Consider the following 15268-nt stretch of genomic DNA (forward strand, 5'->3'; position numbering starts at 1 on the left):
CATTATAGACAAATGGCATAAATGCTCTTTTTAAATCCCATGTTCTTTTACATGCCACCTCCTCTATCTTCCTGTGACATACCCATCGATAAATCTATTCAAAAACACATTCCTATACACATACCAGGGAAATCGCATAGATTTCTTCTAACATACTATCACAACTTCAACATCATTACTGAGAGTTGAATAAACAGAGCATGGGGGTTACAAAAAATTATATATATATATATAGAGAGAGAGAGAGAGAGAGTTCCTGTTGTATCAGCTGGCCTAATGTTACCCCGAACCTTATCTGAACACATGCTAAAATAGGTTTTTTTGTTTTGTTTTGTTTGTTTTGTTTTTATAACAAAAGGTTTTTATTGGCTTACCTAATCATTTATAAAGTCATCTGACATGCACAGCCCTATGACAAAAATCAGACTGAAGTCGGGACAATATACGCTACAAACATTTGGTGCAATAATGATCAGAGGAAAGCCATAAAAAAACCAACAAAAAAAACCAACAACTTCATATCATGCATCAGAAACAAAACAAAAACATTTTTAGTGTTTTTGTACATTATTGTAAACAAAGTCTCTCTAGAAATTATATCAAAACACATGGCAAGTAACAAAAACAAGGGGGAAATTAGACAAATCATGAAAGTCTAGGTATTACTCTACAATGAAACACTGCTTGGCATCACCGTTTAACTGAAGAAGAAAAAAAAAAAAGTGTACATTTGTATTCCAACAAATCAGCTTTTATCTGTAAACACGGGTGGCATTATACAATTATACAATAAGCTGACACATACTACAATATTTCCACTACATGAAACATGTCCCTGGTTTTCTCATTTTTACAATGATATGAGGTATATTAAGGTCAATCCTATTCTTCACGCCACTCTTTTCTTTTCCTTTTTTTTTTTTTTTTTTTTCATTCTACAAAAGCATGGAACGAGTTTGGAGTGCAGCATTCAGACTTTGTTCTTGACACCATCACAGCGATGGCATTTCTCTGGGACAGGTTTCCGTAAAAGGCAAGGGGAAAAAACAGGGCAGGATCACAGAAAGGCCACACAACAGACAGTGTTGCTGCATGGGCCAGAAAACAGGAAGACAAAGCAGCCTACCACTCTTTCCAAGGGCATCAACAATTGCATTGGGAAGAAAACACCTCGTCTCAACATGAAGTCTTTGCCTAATTCACTGCTCATTCAATAACAAAAACACCACAGGTTTAGGTCCTTCCGATTCACTGGGTTCTTCTCCCTGCAACAATGTAAAAGGGAAGCTTGCAATTTTGTCAGGCATTAAAATCAAAACTACACAATAAGAGGTAGAACTCCAATTGTGGCTGCTCAGCCCAAGTCAAATAATCATGATACCTGAACACCTTCAGAGCAAAAATGCTTCAGAGAAGCCCACAACTATAAAAAAAGTGGCATTTATGTCCAATAACAGTGTTTTCAATAAAAGGAACAAAATATCACCTATACCCCCAATGGATATTCAAAAATGCCCTTTGTTATGGCGGATTTTCCGTTCCCTCCCCCACTTTTAAAAATCACAGCTTTTTTCATCAAAAATAATAGTTTTGTGTCCTGAATCTGAATTCTTGCTTTCAGTGGTTTATAAAAGTGCTTATTTGATTCCTTGAGAGATCAAAGTGATGTCAGCTGACAAAAAGTAAAGTTTAAAGAAGGGGATAAGAATTACTGCTCACCCTGAGACAATAGTTATATAGTTCCATGTAGCTACAAATAAATATCTACATACACTTGAATGTTTCTATCAGCCTACTTGACTACCAGTATGTTTTTGTGTTTTAAACATGGCCCTTAGGGGATGAAAGTGTTTTCAAACTGATATCAGAAGTACCATAAACTTTACAAACGCACAAGAAGTGGAAAAAGTCTCCAGTGTCATACCACTGAACACGCAGATTCCCGATTGGCTTTGTCTTTTTCTCCAAGGAATTTCAAAAACAAGAATCTTCACTGTCATTTCAAAAGTACACCTGTAAAAAAGGGTGCTAGTGCACCTTATTTAAAAAAAATTTTTTTTTTTACTGCTTTTTCCTGAGTAATACTTTAGATCATTGTAACAGACAATACATTTTTTGCCATTGAATACTGGGCCACTCCCTGACATCTGTTATTATTGTAAATCATCTTTCATTTTTAACTTAATCTTACAATTGGACTATGATTGCTAAGACATACAAGATTTCTGAAAAAGTCCTTCGCTAGCCTCTAATTTCACCGGAAATTTCATTTAAATCTAGTTTTACCTCACCACTACGCTAATAAAATAAAATGACTAAAACACATTAAAAAGAAGAATGTGAAAAATTGCATTTGAGGTCTTGAAGACCTTCCCTGGTAACGTCTTCTATTGACATTTAATGGCAGTGTATTAAAGTCTTAATCAGCGAGGAGAGGGAAGCATTGGAGACGGTCCTCGTCCCACATAACAGGGTCAGGTATTCTTCCCTTAACCTTTACCTGTAACTTTGGCTTGTGGGGGTTTTGGATCCTGAGCTAGCTGGCTCGTTGACATCTGCTAACAGACTAGTATACCCTGAGAATTCAGACACGGGAGTCCGCTGTATCCTGTGGTCAACCTCCACGACACCCACTCGTGGGTCGCCACCATAACCGAGTGGGGTTCGGCGACCAGACTTGAATTGAGACCCGAAGGCTTGGGCGAAGTTCTCTATCTGGTAGGCGGAACGCATGTCCACTTCCTTAGATGGCTCCAGGGCAGTGAGGTCAGGGTAGACAGAGCCATTAGACGAGCCGCCACCGGTGCCGTTCCTGTTGTTGCTGCTGTTGACGGAAGAGCCACTGTTCTTGGACTGTTGGTCTTTCTGGCCACCGTTGGTCAGCTCCTGAGTTGCAAGAGGGTATGGCGGTGAGTGCTGCTTCTCCAGCTGGTCGTTGAGCTCTTGAGACGGGGTAAGCTGCTGGTGAGGGACAGGCTCCAGACTGCTGAGATGAAAGGCCTGTTGAGAGGATGGTGAGGCATGGGAAGGTGACGGAGAACCTACCAGCATTCCGAAATGGGACTTGCTTAGGGATGTCGAGGAGGAAGGTGCAAGAGGGGAGGAAACAGGCTGTCCGAATCCACACTCCAGTGGTGAGGTAGTGTAGATGTTTTTGTCTGGGAAGAGTGTGCTAGCAGGGCTGCTGCTAGATGACAACAGGCTTGGGTAGGGTCCGGATGGTCCCAAAATAAAGTTGCTGCTATGGCTGGTTCTCTCCAGGGTCTGGAGCAAGAACTTTGAGTATTCGTTCATCACCCCATTCTTGTCTCCAGAGCCAGGAGATCCCTCATCCTGACCCAGTTCAGAGGTGGTGGAGGCTGGATGCAATTCCACGTGGTGTGAATCTTGCAGATCGAATGTGACATCATGGTGAGAGCCATCAGATTTGTGGCTGTAGTGGTCCAGCAGGCTTTGCAGCACCTCATCTGGGATCCCTGATTTGTCATGCTTGTCAACGCTTACCAAAGGCGAGGTGTCAAGCAAGGCCAATGTAGGTTCTCCAATGCCACCCTGGATTACTGTCGGCTGCGGAAGGTGGACAGAGCTGAAGTCTGCTGCACTGTTAGCAGCATGCAGGTACCGTCTCTTTTTCAAAAACTGCATGGCATCATCATAATTGCTGCTGGTACCTCCTTGTTTGGGTACACTGGCGGTATGGAGGAGGCCGAGACCATCCATATTTCCGGCTCCAGACATGTCCATAGAGCCTGGCTTCTGCGTCAGCAGCTTCTGCTCATGGTTGGCCTGCTCCATAGAAATCGCACCCTTGTCATTTCCCTTGCGGCCACCTTTCTTAAATACAAGCTTGGGTGTGCGTCCATGCTGGTTGTCCATGCTTGTCTCATCCAGAGCCCCTGAAGAAGATGCCCCCGATCCACTGGGGATGTTCAAGGCATAGTCTTGTGGGCAGAGTCCTTGCGCCATCTGCACTCCTCCTCCCACAGCTGCTCCTTTCTTTCTTCGTCGTTCTCCTCCATCATTGCTACTTTTGGACTTGCCCCTCTTGCGTGATGGGGCACTAGTGTTTCCCTGAGTGAGTAGGTAGCTGCCTTGACCCATGTCCTCATCATCTCCGAGGTCCAGCATCCCTGGATCCAGACCTTTCTTTATGGCTTCTCCACAGGTTCTCTTGTGCTTCAGTAATCGATCTGTCCGTGAAAAATACTATGGGGAAAATAAAGTGTGTTAGTGATGCTCGTTATTTTGTCCAGATCAATGAACTTGTTAAGGAATACATTGGGTGGTTCTCAATACTCAAATTGATGCTTCTTCATTTCCTCGCTCTTCCGTCCTCCAGACATTGACTCGGATATAGGCCAATGTTAGCCATCTTGGAGGCTCAATTGTACACATTATTTTTAATGTAAGAGTGGGCACAGCCATTTTAACTTGCATGTGCAAGGATTTCCAGTGTCATCCACTTCCAGTCATCACAAAAACATTCTAATATGCCTCTTAATAATGCAAACTGGTAGTTGTTATATTTTCATTTACTGACATAATCAAACACCGTCCACTGCACTTATTATTCTTCAAAGCTATGTATCTCTAGCAGCTAATGAAATAAGAAAAAAATGCTGACTTCTATGTTTTTCCCCATGTCTTTATTGTGGACACTCTTATTTGTCACTGACCCAAATATTGTATATTTCAATCAAAATCCATTTTGATTACTACTACTTTCACACTAGATAATAATTATCTGTTAGGACTCACCTGTAGACAGGTGTCACATTTATATGGCTTTTCTCCACTGTGTGTCCTTTTGTGTCTCTCCATGTGGTACTTCTGTATAAAGCGCATGTTGCACTGGTCACAGCTGAATGGTTTCTCCCCTGAGGAAAAAAAAAAACATCTCAGCACCATCTTAATATTTACCTCTGACAAGTATAGAACAAAAGTAAACACTCACCGCTGTGGATTTTCTCATGCCGCTGCAGCAGATACTTCTGTATGAAGCTCATATTACACTGACTGCACCTGAAAGGCCTCTCACCTGTACAATAAAAAGCAAATCCATTTAGCTTTTTACCAGAAACACCCCATAAATACTGTTTGAGCCTGAATGTCTCCGCTCTAGTGGAGTTAACAGTAAAAGCTGCTCACCTGTGTGAATGAGCACATGTCTCCGCAGATGATATGAACTGCGGAAGGCTGCATTGCAGTGCTCGCAAATATGCGGTTTAGAGTTGGGAGAGAGGGGCCCAGCATCACCATCCAGCATGAGTGACTAAAACAGCAAGTAGACAAAAAGACATTAAAACGCCTGCATGTATTAACTAACAAAATGAATAACTCACTTATTTTAGGCCATACATACACACATGCATGTGTGTATATTTGAAAGGTCGGTGTATCGGAGATGTCTCAGGTTAATGTTGAAATAAAAGTTGATAAACTAACACTTCTGTAGACAATTACACTTCTGCTATTGGCAAACACTGTCATACAAAAGAGTCCAAAAGAATGTGCATGATCCATTTGTGACAGTTACATCACAATGTTTGCATTTCAAAATTCTACAAACTATGAAAGTTTTAAATGATGGTGAACCATTAAATGGTAGCCTATACATACCTTTGCAGAATCTCCTTGTTTCCTTCTGGCTTTGCCATCTGGTCCTTCTCCATTTGCTCTCCTCCCTCTTCTAGGCCCAGATTCTTTTGGGTCTTTCCCCAGTCTTCCAGAGAACTGCTAATTAAGCACAGAAAAATGGCATGAAATAAAAACACAAAGACAGTATAGTACAGCACGTAGAACACCGTGTATCAATAACATCTCATTTATCATCTTGACTTACGTTGCTAAGGCTTAGGTCATGCAAAAGCATATTCTGGTGGTTGCCAAGCGACATGTCCAGCATATCAGTGCTTTTTCCTCCTGTTGTTCCGGTTCCTGTTGCATACATTGGAAGGCGGTAATCCAACTCGCTGAGCTTCTCCTGTTTGATACCCATACTGTGGAGAAAGCCACCACCGTGGTCAGGAGAGTCACGCTCCTTCTTCAGGATCATCTCTTGGGGCAGATCCGACATGGAGGCTTGTGAGGTCAGGCGCGTGAAGCTGGTCACTGGAGGTAAATGGCTGAACATGATCATGCTGGGGGGGAAGTTGGGGTCCATGCCTCCGTTCCGTAAAAACTCATTGCCTAGCTTGTCTTGGATAATACTCATGCTTGGGTCTTCAACAGGCCAAAGTTCATTGATGAAATATGCTATGAAGACATGAAAATATGAGACGGATTATGAATTGATTTAGTACATCAATGTCATATACCATTGAGGAACAGACAATTTGTAATTTATAGAAAACATGCTGCATTGATTTTCCAAGATGCAATGTGTTAATTCCACCAGAAGTTATCAGATACCTCTGAAATCAAGGTCATAATTGCTGTGCTAGGTACAGGCAATTAAAGACCTCTCCAAAGTCAGAATGATTCTAGTGATTTACCTTATTACTGAAGCAGCTGACATATAAAAGCTGACCAAACCACCAAAATATAAGCAACTTCAGAACTATATTATTTCAAAATCATAAAACAGACTAAGCGTTCTCTCTTTCTTTAATGTCGTTATTAAATTGTCACGAATATTTATAATATACAAGGTCTAAGTGGGGAAATATGATTTTTTTCTACAATTAGGCCTAGTCCTTTTAAAACATTACAGATTGCGATTATCGAGTGTTGAGATCATTTCAACCAAATTCGGGTCAACGACACCATAAGTAATAAACTACAACAATGTTTTAGTTTTGATTAATGTGTATAAGCACAAGTCAAAATAAATAAATATATGCAACCCTTCTGAAGACCCGGATCAGTCCTTTTTGATGATCTGTTAGCTAACCTTAGCATCATTAGATTAAAAATAAAAAGGACGACTTTGAAACAGTTTTTGCAAACACACTGGAAATTGCTTCAATAAATACTTAAAACACCCTTTATTTGTAGTTTATCATCTTTTTAGAAAATTAAACACGGTCCGAGCTCTAAGTCTGTGGGTGCCCCAGCATTGTTCTCTATTGTGATCAGCTAACGTTAATGGATAGCTGCTTAATCTTATTGATATAACCCCGTTTTAAATACATATTTATTATTATTAGTAGTAGTATATCACGTTTAAGTACACGGGTAGTTTAATTTCATGGAATTGCTATGTTTACTTAACACGTTTGCAGAGTTTAACTGTGTAAAATGTAACCCGTTTAATCAAATCCGGCTAATCTAGTCGTTCATCACAATTACCAAACACATCTCGGTCTAAATGACTCCATTAGCAGCTAACGGCTAACTAAAGCGAAAGAGTACTTAAATACAATTTTAAAGAAACTCGTGTGTGTACATATGGATACCTCTCGACACGAATACGCCATACAAGAAAGATAAAAACTAAAAGACACAAGCAAAATCAAGTGTTTTATTGAACTACGTGACGAATGGGGTTAGCCAGCAATAGCATGCAGATGAAAGAGCTACTGCTAACAGCCCATCTCCACACCGCACGCGAGGCGCTATAATGCTCCCATTACAACAAACCAAGCCCGATACACTGAGAATCGTGCGTTTCCAGTGTAGTTTCTTTGATGAGAACTGAAGTGCTGCAATTTTGTCGCCGTTCTCGTGCTTGCCCTGTGCACGAGTGTGATATATCGTGACCATTCATCCATTCGTCACCATCACTAATTATAGCCCACACACAGTAACACAATCCGCCGTGAATATGCGGCGATAAGTGCGATGTAAAGAGCACACGGAGACTGGTATATGTGTACGTCTGCAAAAGTAGATTTAATTTTTTGCTAAAAGCGCCTTAATCGCCTCAGTCTCAAGCAGCAGAAACAATGATGCTCGGCGCTGAAACGCATCTCTCGCTTGAGCGGCTGTGATTTCATTTGGAGCTCTCAGCAGTGCGCAATCCCTCATCTTTACAACCTCAGGCACAAATAAATAGTACAAACGCAATCCCACTTACTTGTACATGACCGCGGCCGACTCGTAGCATTCAAATGAATCCCGGCGCTCGATTCTTTGAGTTACTTTACAGCCAAAACATTGTTCTCTTGCAGCTGTTGGCCTCTTCCATGTTGTGTCGACGCTGGGAATTATGGGTTGAGCGGACGGGTCGTGAGAGGAGACAGACGGATACAGGCAGGAGTAGTCAAGCAGGGGGCCACTATGCAAATGAAGAGTGTGCCTATCTGAACATCTGCGACTTTGTCCTGCGTATAAATGAGTTCTTTACAAAATTGCTGGGACGGTTTATTTTATTATTATTATCACTTAATCCTCTAATCAGGCTATATATACTTTTATATAACATATCTATCTATCATAAACTGATTTTACTGAGCACTCTACAAGAAATTAATCGGACTCAAGGACATTTGTTTTGTTAAATATTTCAATCACCAACTTTCATTCAAGCCCATCATTGACTTATAAACTGGTTTGGACAGCAACTTTTCAGATTTTAATGTATGTCAGCTGACAAAATGTGTAGTCAACTTAGTAGTAGTCAGCAACAACTTTTCAGATTTATGTGTGTGTGTGTGTGTGTGTCAGCTGACAAAATAAGGTGTAGTGTAAATCCTAAAACTATTTTATCCAATTTACATTCACTTAAAGCTTTTGTATAGGCTACTGTGTTTTGCAATAAAGAGCAAAAATCAATCAAATTGAATGTTCTTTAAACTTACAGATTTTCACATTTTTGTTTTGTCTATTATTTTGTAACCTGTTGTCATTATTTAACGAGGAAATCTGATTGTCGTTAACTTTTCTAAAAGTAGGTTTTCCTTAAAATAATTTTTCTTTTAGTCATTTGATTTTGGTAAACATCACCCAGTGTTCTATTTTTTATTTTTATTTTTTTTAAGCAGTCTTCATCTGTCTATGTGCCCTCAGCAGATGGCACTGTAATGCTAGTATTTTAGCAGACAAACGCACTCAAGAGAAACAACCCCTTTCTCCTCACACTACTACTGCTGCTCAATGGTTTGAACACACACACACACAAGAACGTTTGCTCAACCTCCCTCTCTCTCTCACACACACATCTTATAGGTAGAAGAAGCGCGCGTCAGTTCAGATTCGGTGCCGCAGTTTATCTACACTACACATCTCCAAGCTGAGAAGTTGCGAGAAAGACACGCGAGTACTTGCTGTTTTTACTAAATTGTTTTTTTTGCGCATCCATACATTTGATCAATTTGAGGATAACAGAAATAATCTTAACTGAAAGGCAGCAAGCGAAGTTGTCGATCTATGGAGCGCCACGGCGAACGTGTGGAAACAGACCCGCGCGAAACTTAAGACATCCTTCTAGCTTGCTTATCTAACAATTGTGGCTCGCGCATCATGTCTACGATCAGGCGAAAATTCGGCGAAGACTATCAGGTGGTGAACACCAACCGGGCTATGTCCTTTTCTGCCCCGGCCAAAAGAAAGCGCCAGAGGTTCGTGGAGAAAAACGGGCGCTGCAATGTCCAGCACGGTAACCTTGGCGGCGAGACCAGTAGGTACATCTCTGACCTCTTCACCACACTCGTGGACCTCAAGTGGCGCTGGAACATGCTCATTTTCCTTTTAACGTACACAGTCGCGTGGCTTATCATGGCATCTATGTGGTGGATCATCGCGTACATCCGCGGGGACCTCGGCCACGGCCACGACGAATCGTACACGCCGTGCGTCGCCAACGTTTACAACTTTCCCTCCGCTTTCCTGTTCTTCATCGAGACTGAGGCGACTATAGGCTACGGGTACCGATACATAACGGAGAAGTGCCCGGAGGGCATCATACTTTTCCTGTTCCAGTCGTTGCTGGGCTCGATCGTGGACGCGTTTCTCATCGGCTGTATGTTCATTAAGATGTCTCAGCCCAAGAAACGCGCAGAGACCCTCATGTTCAGCCAGGACGCGGTTATCTCACAACGGGACGGGAAGCTCTGCCTCATGTTTAGGGTCGGGAATCTCAGGAATAGCCACATGGTGTCGGCGCAGATCAGGTGCAAGCTCATTAAGGTAGTGCTTTCTGTAGAAAATACTATTAATGTCAATAGATCACGTGTGGTGTGTTTGTGTTTGCGCACAGGTTTTAAGAGCACAAAGGCGCATCTCTCAACAATGCTATAGGGAAAATATCATACATAACATTATGTTGTTGGTTCCGAGCCTAGTTAAGAGCAGTGTTGGATGTTTTGATGCTTCACGTGACATATGGGGAGGGGAGCTTGCATTGATTTTAAACAGAGCTCGCCATACTGTAAAATTGGCCAATGCCTGTTTGCACCTCTAATGTAATGCAATCCGACCTCAGCGGTCTCTGATTTGCATGGAGATCTGGTTTTCTCTCAGAACAAAGAGCAGTGACGTGCATAAATGAATTGGACACATTCCCATTCTGATTATATGGATTCCCGTGGGAAGCCTTGCGGTAAGAGTATGCTTCTTGGACATAAAGTACATTTCTTTTGGCTCGATTTAAACTGTCACTAGGAGTAGGAGAGTAACTCTTTGTAAGGTCCAAGGTCACATTGCATGACCATTGAAAGGGCAAAGATGTTATGTTGTTTAAAATTCCATGCCATTTTAAGTAATTCAAGCGAATCACATGTCCAAGCAAATGCAATGTGTTATTTCATGAGTTAACATATTACCTACCCAGCTCATCTTTCAGCTGTAATTGGTAAAACAAATAACCAAAATAATTATAAAATACTTGACAGAAAATACAAAAACATGATCTGAACTGGAACACAGCCAAATAAAACATTTTTAATGAATATTTTTGGTTTGTTTTCAGGAAAAATATCTAGGCTTCATTAAAAAAAAAATATATAGCTTGAGAAAATGGATGAGATTACTATATTACATCTGGGTTTCAAGAATATATCTTGCATTATTATTGTTTTATTTATTTACCTTTTTAACAAATTGATTTTTTTGTTTTTGCTTTTTTAGTTAGGTTTATACAAGTCATACGTCTTTTTTTAACACATTTTTGCCATAACTGGAAACCAAAACAAAATACTGATTAAATATATATTTTTTTACACTGAACAATCTCCAAATGGCAGAATTCACCAGTGCATCCCCAGTGAGAATGATGTAAGAGTGAGAGAACATATGGGGAAAGGGCAAAGAAAATGCGCCCCAGGATTTACGATAAGCAATACACAAAACATGGGGCTGAACAGAGCGGAAAGCAGTAGACACACAGAAGGCGGCTGTTGGGGTGGGAAGCTGTGTTCTGAGAAAAGAAGAGCATGATTGACACATGGCTCTCACCACACCACAGTAGGCGCAATGCAGTGAGCACGGGATGACGGATGGTTGACTTCATAAGCACCTTCCTCCCTTCCATTTTGCCCTTTGCTCGTTACTGTCCTATTCAGAGCGCTAGAAAAAAACAGCAACCCATCTATCGCTCTCAGAGCGGCCTGCAGCGTAAGCACTCTGTCCTGCTTCTGAAATTTACAGTCTCTTTTGCTTTCCTTTACTGTTTACTATGGCTAATGCCTGAGAAGTGTTTATGCTATACAGTGTTTTTACTGGCCTGGCTGTCTTGAGAGCGTCTCAAAAAGATAATGATCAATATTTTGGAAATTAATATATTGTCAATCATTGGCATTTGCAATTGAAAGTTCTCCCTCAGGTCAAAAAAGTTAATTTGACGTCCATGCAATGCACACACAAACAAACAAACAAAAAAAAACATCTCCTGCACTCATCTGTCTAAACTGGCAACTGCATGCTGTGTTCCATAAGCTTTGACATGTTTGTTTCTACAGATATTTGAAAGAAAAATCATGTGGACTTTTGCATGTGAAGACGATGGCCTCCCTCGAGTTTTGTGGTTAGAATGGCAGGGCTTTATAGCATCTCACTAAGGCTGAGGGATTTGACAAAAATGATTAAATATCACCAGGGACTTCATGCTGGGTACGAGCTGCGAGGAACGAAAGAGAATTTGTCTCATAGCTCCCTACCCCTGAACTCCAGGGAACTGTCTTACCTCCCCTTGCATCCTCGCTTTGAAAAAAGACGTTAAAAATTTATCTTGTCATTCCCTGTAGCAGTAGTCTTGGTTTTTGGGCATTTCCATAATATTCTTCTATAATTAAAACCACCTTTTTTGGAAGTGTTTACATCTAAATGTGTAAAGTATTCACTAAAATATTTTAATTAAAAAAATTAGCTAAATATTACAATTAAATTTGCAAGCAAAAGCCGAGCAAAAAAAAAAAAAAGACCCCTCAAAAGTTACATTAATGACATTCTGATATGTGATGTGCTTTGGGTTCACACGCATATGTGGGAAGTGCAATCCACACTTAGTTTCAGCTGCAGTCAAGGACTGTCAGCAGATATCTCTCCACTACCTTTATCACACCAGCAGATGACACATCTTGTGGTCCCCTTTGAAGGTTTTGCACTTGTGTGTTATAATTTCCTTAAAATAAGAACATTTGTGTATTTTTTTTTGTGTGTGTGTGTGTGTGTGTGTGTGTGTGACAGTGGCACTGCATCTATACTTGTGAAAACTCTCACTCTTTTCCTGGGAACACCACTGTGATTGGTGCTCTCAGTCTGTTCACCATCTGTGGCCTTCGGCACAGGCAACCAACCCTGCTGACTTCACTGCCAATCTCTAATGTTAATATGGAAACACAAGGCTATGTGTAAAGGTAGATTAACAAACTGTGGTTGACTGAAGATGCCCTTTAAATGATTTGTGACATCCTGCACAACACTCACACTCATCCTTTAAGGTCTGGGCAATTGTATCATGCAAACTGTGTTCAGTACTGATTTTTGGGGCATGTTTGTGCTGTTACCTGATTTGCATAATTCCTTCAGTGAATTCACAACAGCACAGGCAGCGTGTGCAAATAAACATTACTATCAGCACAATTAATTTTTACTTCACCCCTGAGCACCACAGGCTGAGATCTTTATCAAAAAAATCCTCTGAGGTGTATGGCGAGATTAAATGTAGTATTACAAACTCTAGTATATGAACGAAAAATTGTGAATGTGCCTTAACCGCTTATCTCACCCTGTGTTTGCTTTAGTCTCGTCAAACCCCTGAGGGAGAGTTTCTACCTTTGGATCAGCGGGAATTGGATGTGGGATTTGGAACGGGTGCTGACCAACTTTTTCTTGTCTCCCCCCTCACAATATGTCATGAGATCAATTCCAATAGCCCTTTTTTCGACCTGTCTCAGCGCTCCCTCATGAATGAGCAGTTTGAGATTGTCGTCATCCTAGAAGGCATTGTAGAAACTACAGGTTAGTATCAGACATTACCACAATGTGTTAATTCTCTCTCTCACACACACACACACACAAATGAAAAATATGTTTTGCATTTGTTAGAGAGTTAACTACATCTTAACAATTAGAATAATGTGAAAAATGTGTAATTGCAATGCTGAGTATTACATGCACAACAACACACTGGTAACACTAGTTCTGTCTAGCAATTTGTGTTTAGCAATTACATTGTATTATATTCATATATTCTGTTTCTGTCTTTTCATTCTAATATGAATCTATGGCTTCCCTTTCAGGCATGACATGCCAGGCACGAACTTCTTACACAGAGGACGAAGTTCTGTGGGGTCACCGCTTCCTCCCCGTCATGTCACTGGAGGAGGGATTCTTCAGGGTGGATTACTCTGAGTTTCACAACACTTTTGAGGTGCCCACTCCTCCATACAGTGTGAAGGAGCAGGATGAAAAATCCTCCCTGCCCTCCCCCGGTCCTGTTCTATCACCCACATTGCTTGATGGTCATAATCGCAGAGAGCGCATCTTCTCTTTCGATGGGGTTCATCACACCGAAGAACCTGGATCCAAATTACCCAGCAAGCTCCAGCGTATGAGCTCTAAGAATGGAAAAGAGGTCCTTAAAACTGGAAGCACGCAGCCAACAGAAAAGGCCTCCAGCATGAGTGACCTGCCCCTCAGGGTGCAGCGACTCGGATCCCTGGTGGGTCAAGGGGAAGCGGAAAATCAGCTCCAGCTCAAACCTCTTAAGCTGGGTTCAGAGGCCCACACCCAGTCGGCAGGAGAACTGGAGCATCACAGACTGGTCCCAGTACCCGCTCCGGTCCCAGGGCCAAGCCTTAATCCGTTGCCTGCATCCAGTGGCCGACCGGAGGACAACCTCCCCCCAAAATTACGCAGAATGAATGCAGACCACTGAATGGGTCTTTATTTCTCACACAGAGATGAACATTGAGGCTTAGGAGGTAGATATAATTCTCAATATCATTTAATATTGAATAATATTTATTTAAAAATTACTATAATGTGATTCTTCTTCTCTATGCTTACGGAAGAGCCACGTCCCTTCAATTAAAATCCCTGCTTTGCCCTCAGTAATATGAGTATTGTAGATTTCCGAATTCAGTTTGAATTCAAATAAGCTTCAGCTACTTTTAAATGATTAAGCACCTTTATAGTATGAACACAAATATCACATGCATTTATTTATACAAGTTATTTATTAAGTATTTATTTAGAGGAACGTTTACTGATGTACAGGCTTTAAATGTGTAAGGCTTTTTGTCACATTTCTGTCAGCAATATATATATATATACTTTAAAATTCATGTTTATTGCCATCAATGTTATAAGAAATATTGGTATGTGAACTGTTTTCATCCATCTATACCAAAAGTACTGAAATAACTATTTCTTTGTCAAAACATTTTTCTTCATTTGAGAATATTTTCAAATGTTTCTAATATCGTTTTATTGGAAGACACTGTGCAAAGATGAAAATTACTGTGCTTTTGAATCAACATTATTACTATTTTAAGAATTTCATTATTCATTTCTATGAAACAGTACAATAAAAAAAATAAAATATAAAAACTTGAAAAGCATTATTTTGGTGTTCCTGACTGGCATCTACAAGTATATCAGTTGTACTGCCCAGAAAAGCTAACAAAGGCATGAAACATTTAGTGTGTAACTGAACCTTTCAATCAGGGTATTTGCATTAGGTCCCATCTGTGTTTAGGGCCAGAGACCTGTGCATCTTATAAAGCTAACACTAATTATTATCTCCTTGGAAACCTTGAGATCTTTACCTCAGGCAGTGGGCAGAAATGAAAGTAATTGAATTTGCCTCCAAGAAAGAATAACTCAGTACAGGGACATGCCATAAACTGACATTACTCTTAATTAGATGCATGGAGGTTCTCTTAAA

The 15268-nt window shown here is 40.7% G+C and overlaps 2 protein-coding genes across 7 annotated transcripts; one reads left to right on the top strand and one right to left on the bottom strand.

Moving 5' to 3' along the window:
- Positions 1–870: 870 nt before the first annotated feature.
- Positions 871–10043, bottom strand: znf281b (zinc finger protein 281b). Of its 4 annotated transcripts, none has more exons than XM_058793063.1 (8): positions 9848–10043; positions 5843–6255; positions 5620–5733; positions 5149–5272; positions 4955–5038; positions 4759–4877; positions 2501–4206; positions 871–1265 (listed from the first exon to the last, which is right to left on the bottom strand). In XM_058793063.1, exons 1-8 carry the CDS (start codon positions 9909–9911, stop codon positions 1211–1213), a joined length of 2679 nt encoding a protein of 892 aa, XP_058649046.1. In that variant the 5' UTR covers positions 9912–10043; the 3' UTR covers positions 871–1210. The 4 variants fall into 4 exon arrangements, with proteins under 4 accessions (XP_058649046.1, XP_058649045.1, XP_058649048.1 ...); XM_058793062.1 differs by having other exon boundaries at positions 5620–5736; XM_058793065.1 differs by lacking the exon at positions 9848–10043 and adding an exon at positions 8018–8242 and having other exon boundaries at positions 5620–5736.
- On the top strand, positions 8957–14951 carry kcnj19b (potassium inwardly rectifying channel subfamily J member 19b). Of its 3 annotated transcripts, none has more exons than XM_058793067.1 (3): positions 8957–9039; positions 13122–13338; positions 13620–14951. In XM_058793067.1, exons 1-3 carry the CDS (start codon positions 9037–9039, stop codon positions 14255–14257), a joined length of 858 nt encoding a protein of 285 aa, XP_058649050.1. In that variant the 5' UTR covers positions 8957–9036; the 3' UTR covers positions 14258–14951. The 3 variants fall into 3 exon arrangements, with proteins under 3 accessions (XP_058649050.1, XP_058649052.1, XP_058649051.1); XM_058793069.1 differs by lacking the exon at positions 8957–9039 and adding an exon at positions 9052–9199 and having other exon boundaries at positions 13620–14950; XM_058793068.1 differs by lacking the exon at positions 8957–9039 and adding an exon at positions 10089–10480 and having other exon boundaries at positions 13620–14950.
- The last annotated feature ends 317 nt before the right edge of the window (positions 14952–15268 follow it).

Source organism: Onychostoma macrolepis, chromosome 12, assembly GCF_012432095.1.
Source record: "Onychostoma macrolepis isolate SWU-2019 chromosome 12, ASM1243209v1, whole genome shotgun sequence".
Taxonomy (NCBI): Eukaryota; Metazoa; Chordata; class Actinopteri; order Cypriniformes; family Cyprinidae; genus Onychostoma; species Onychostoma macrolepis.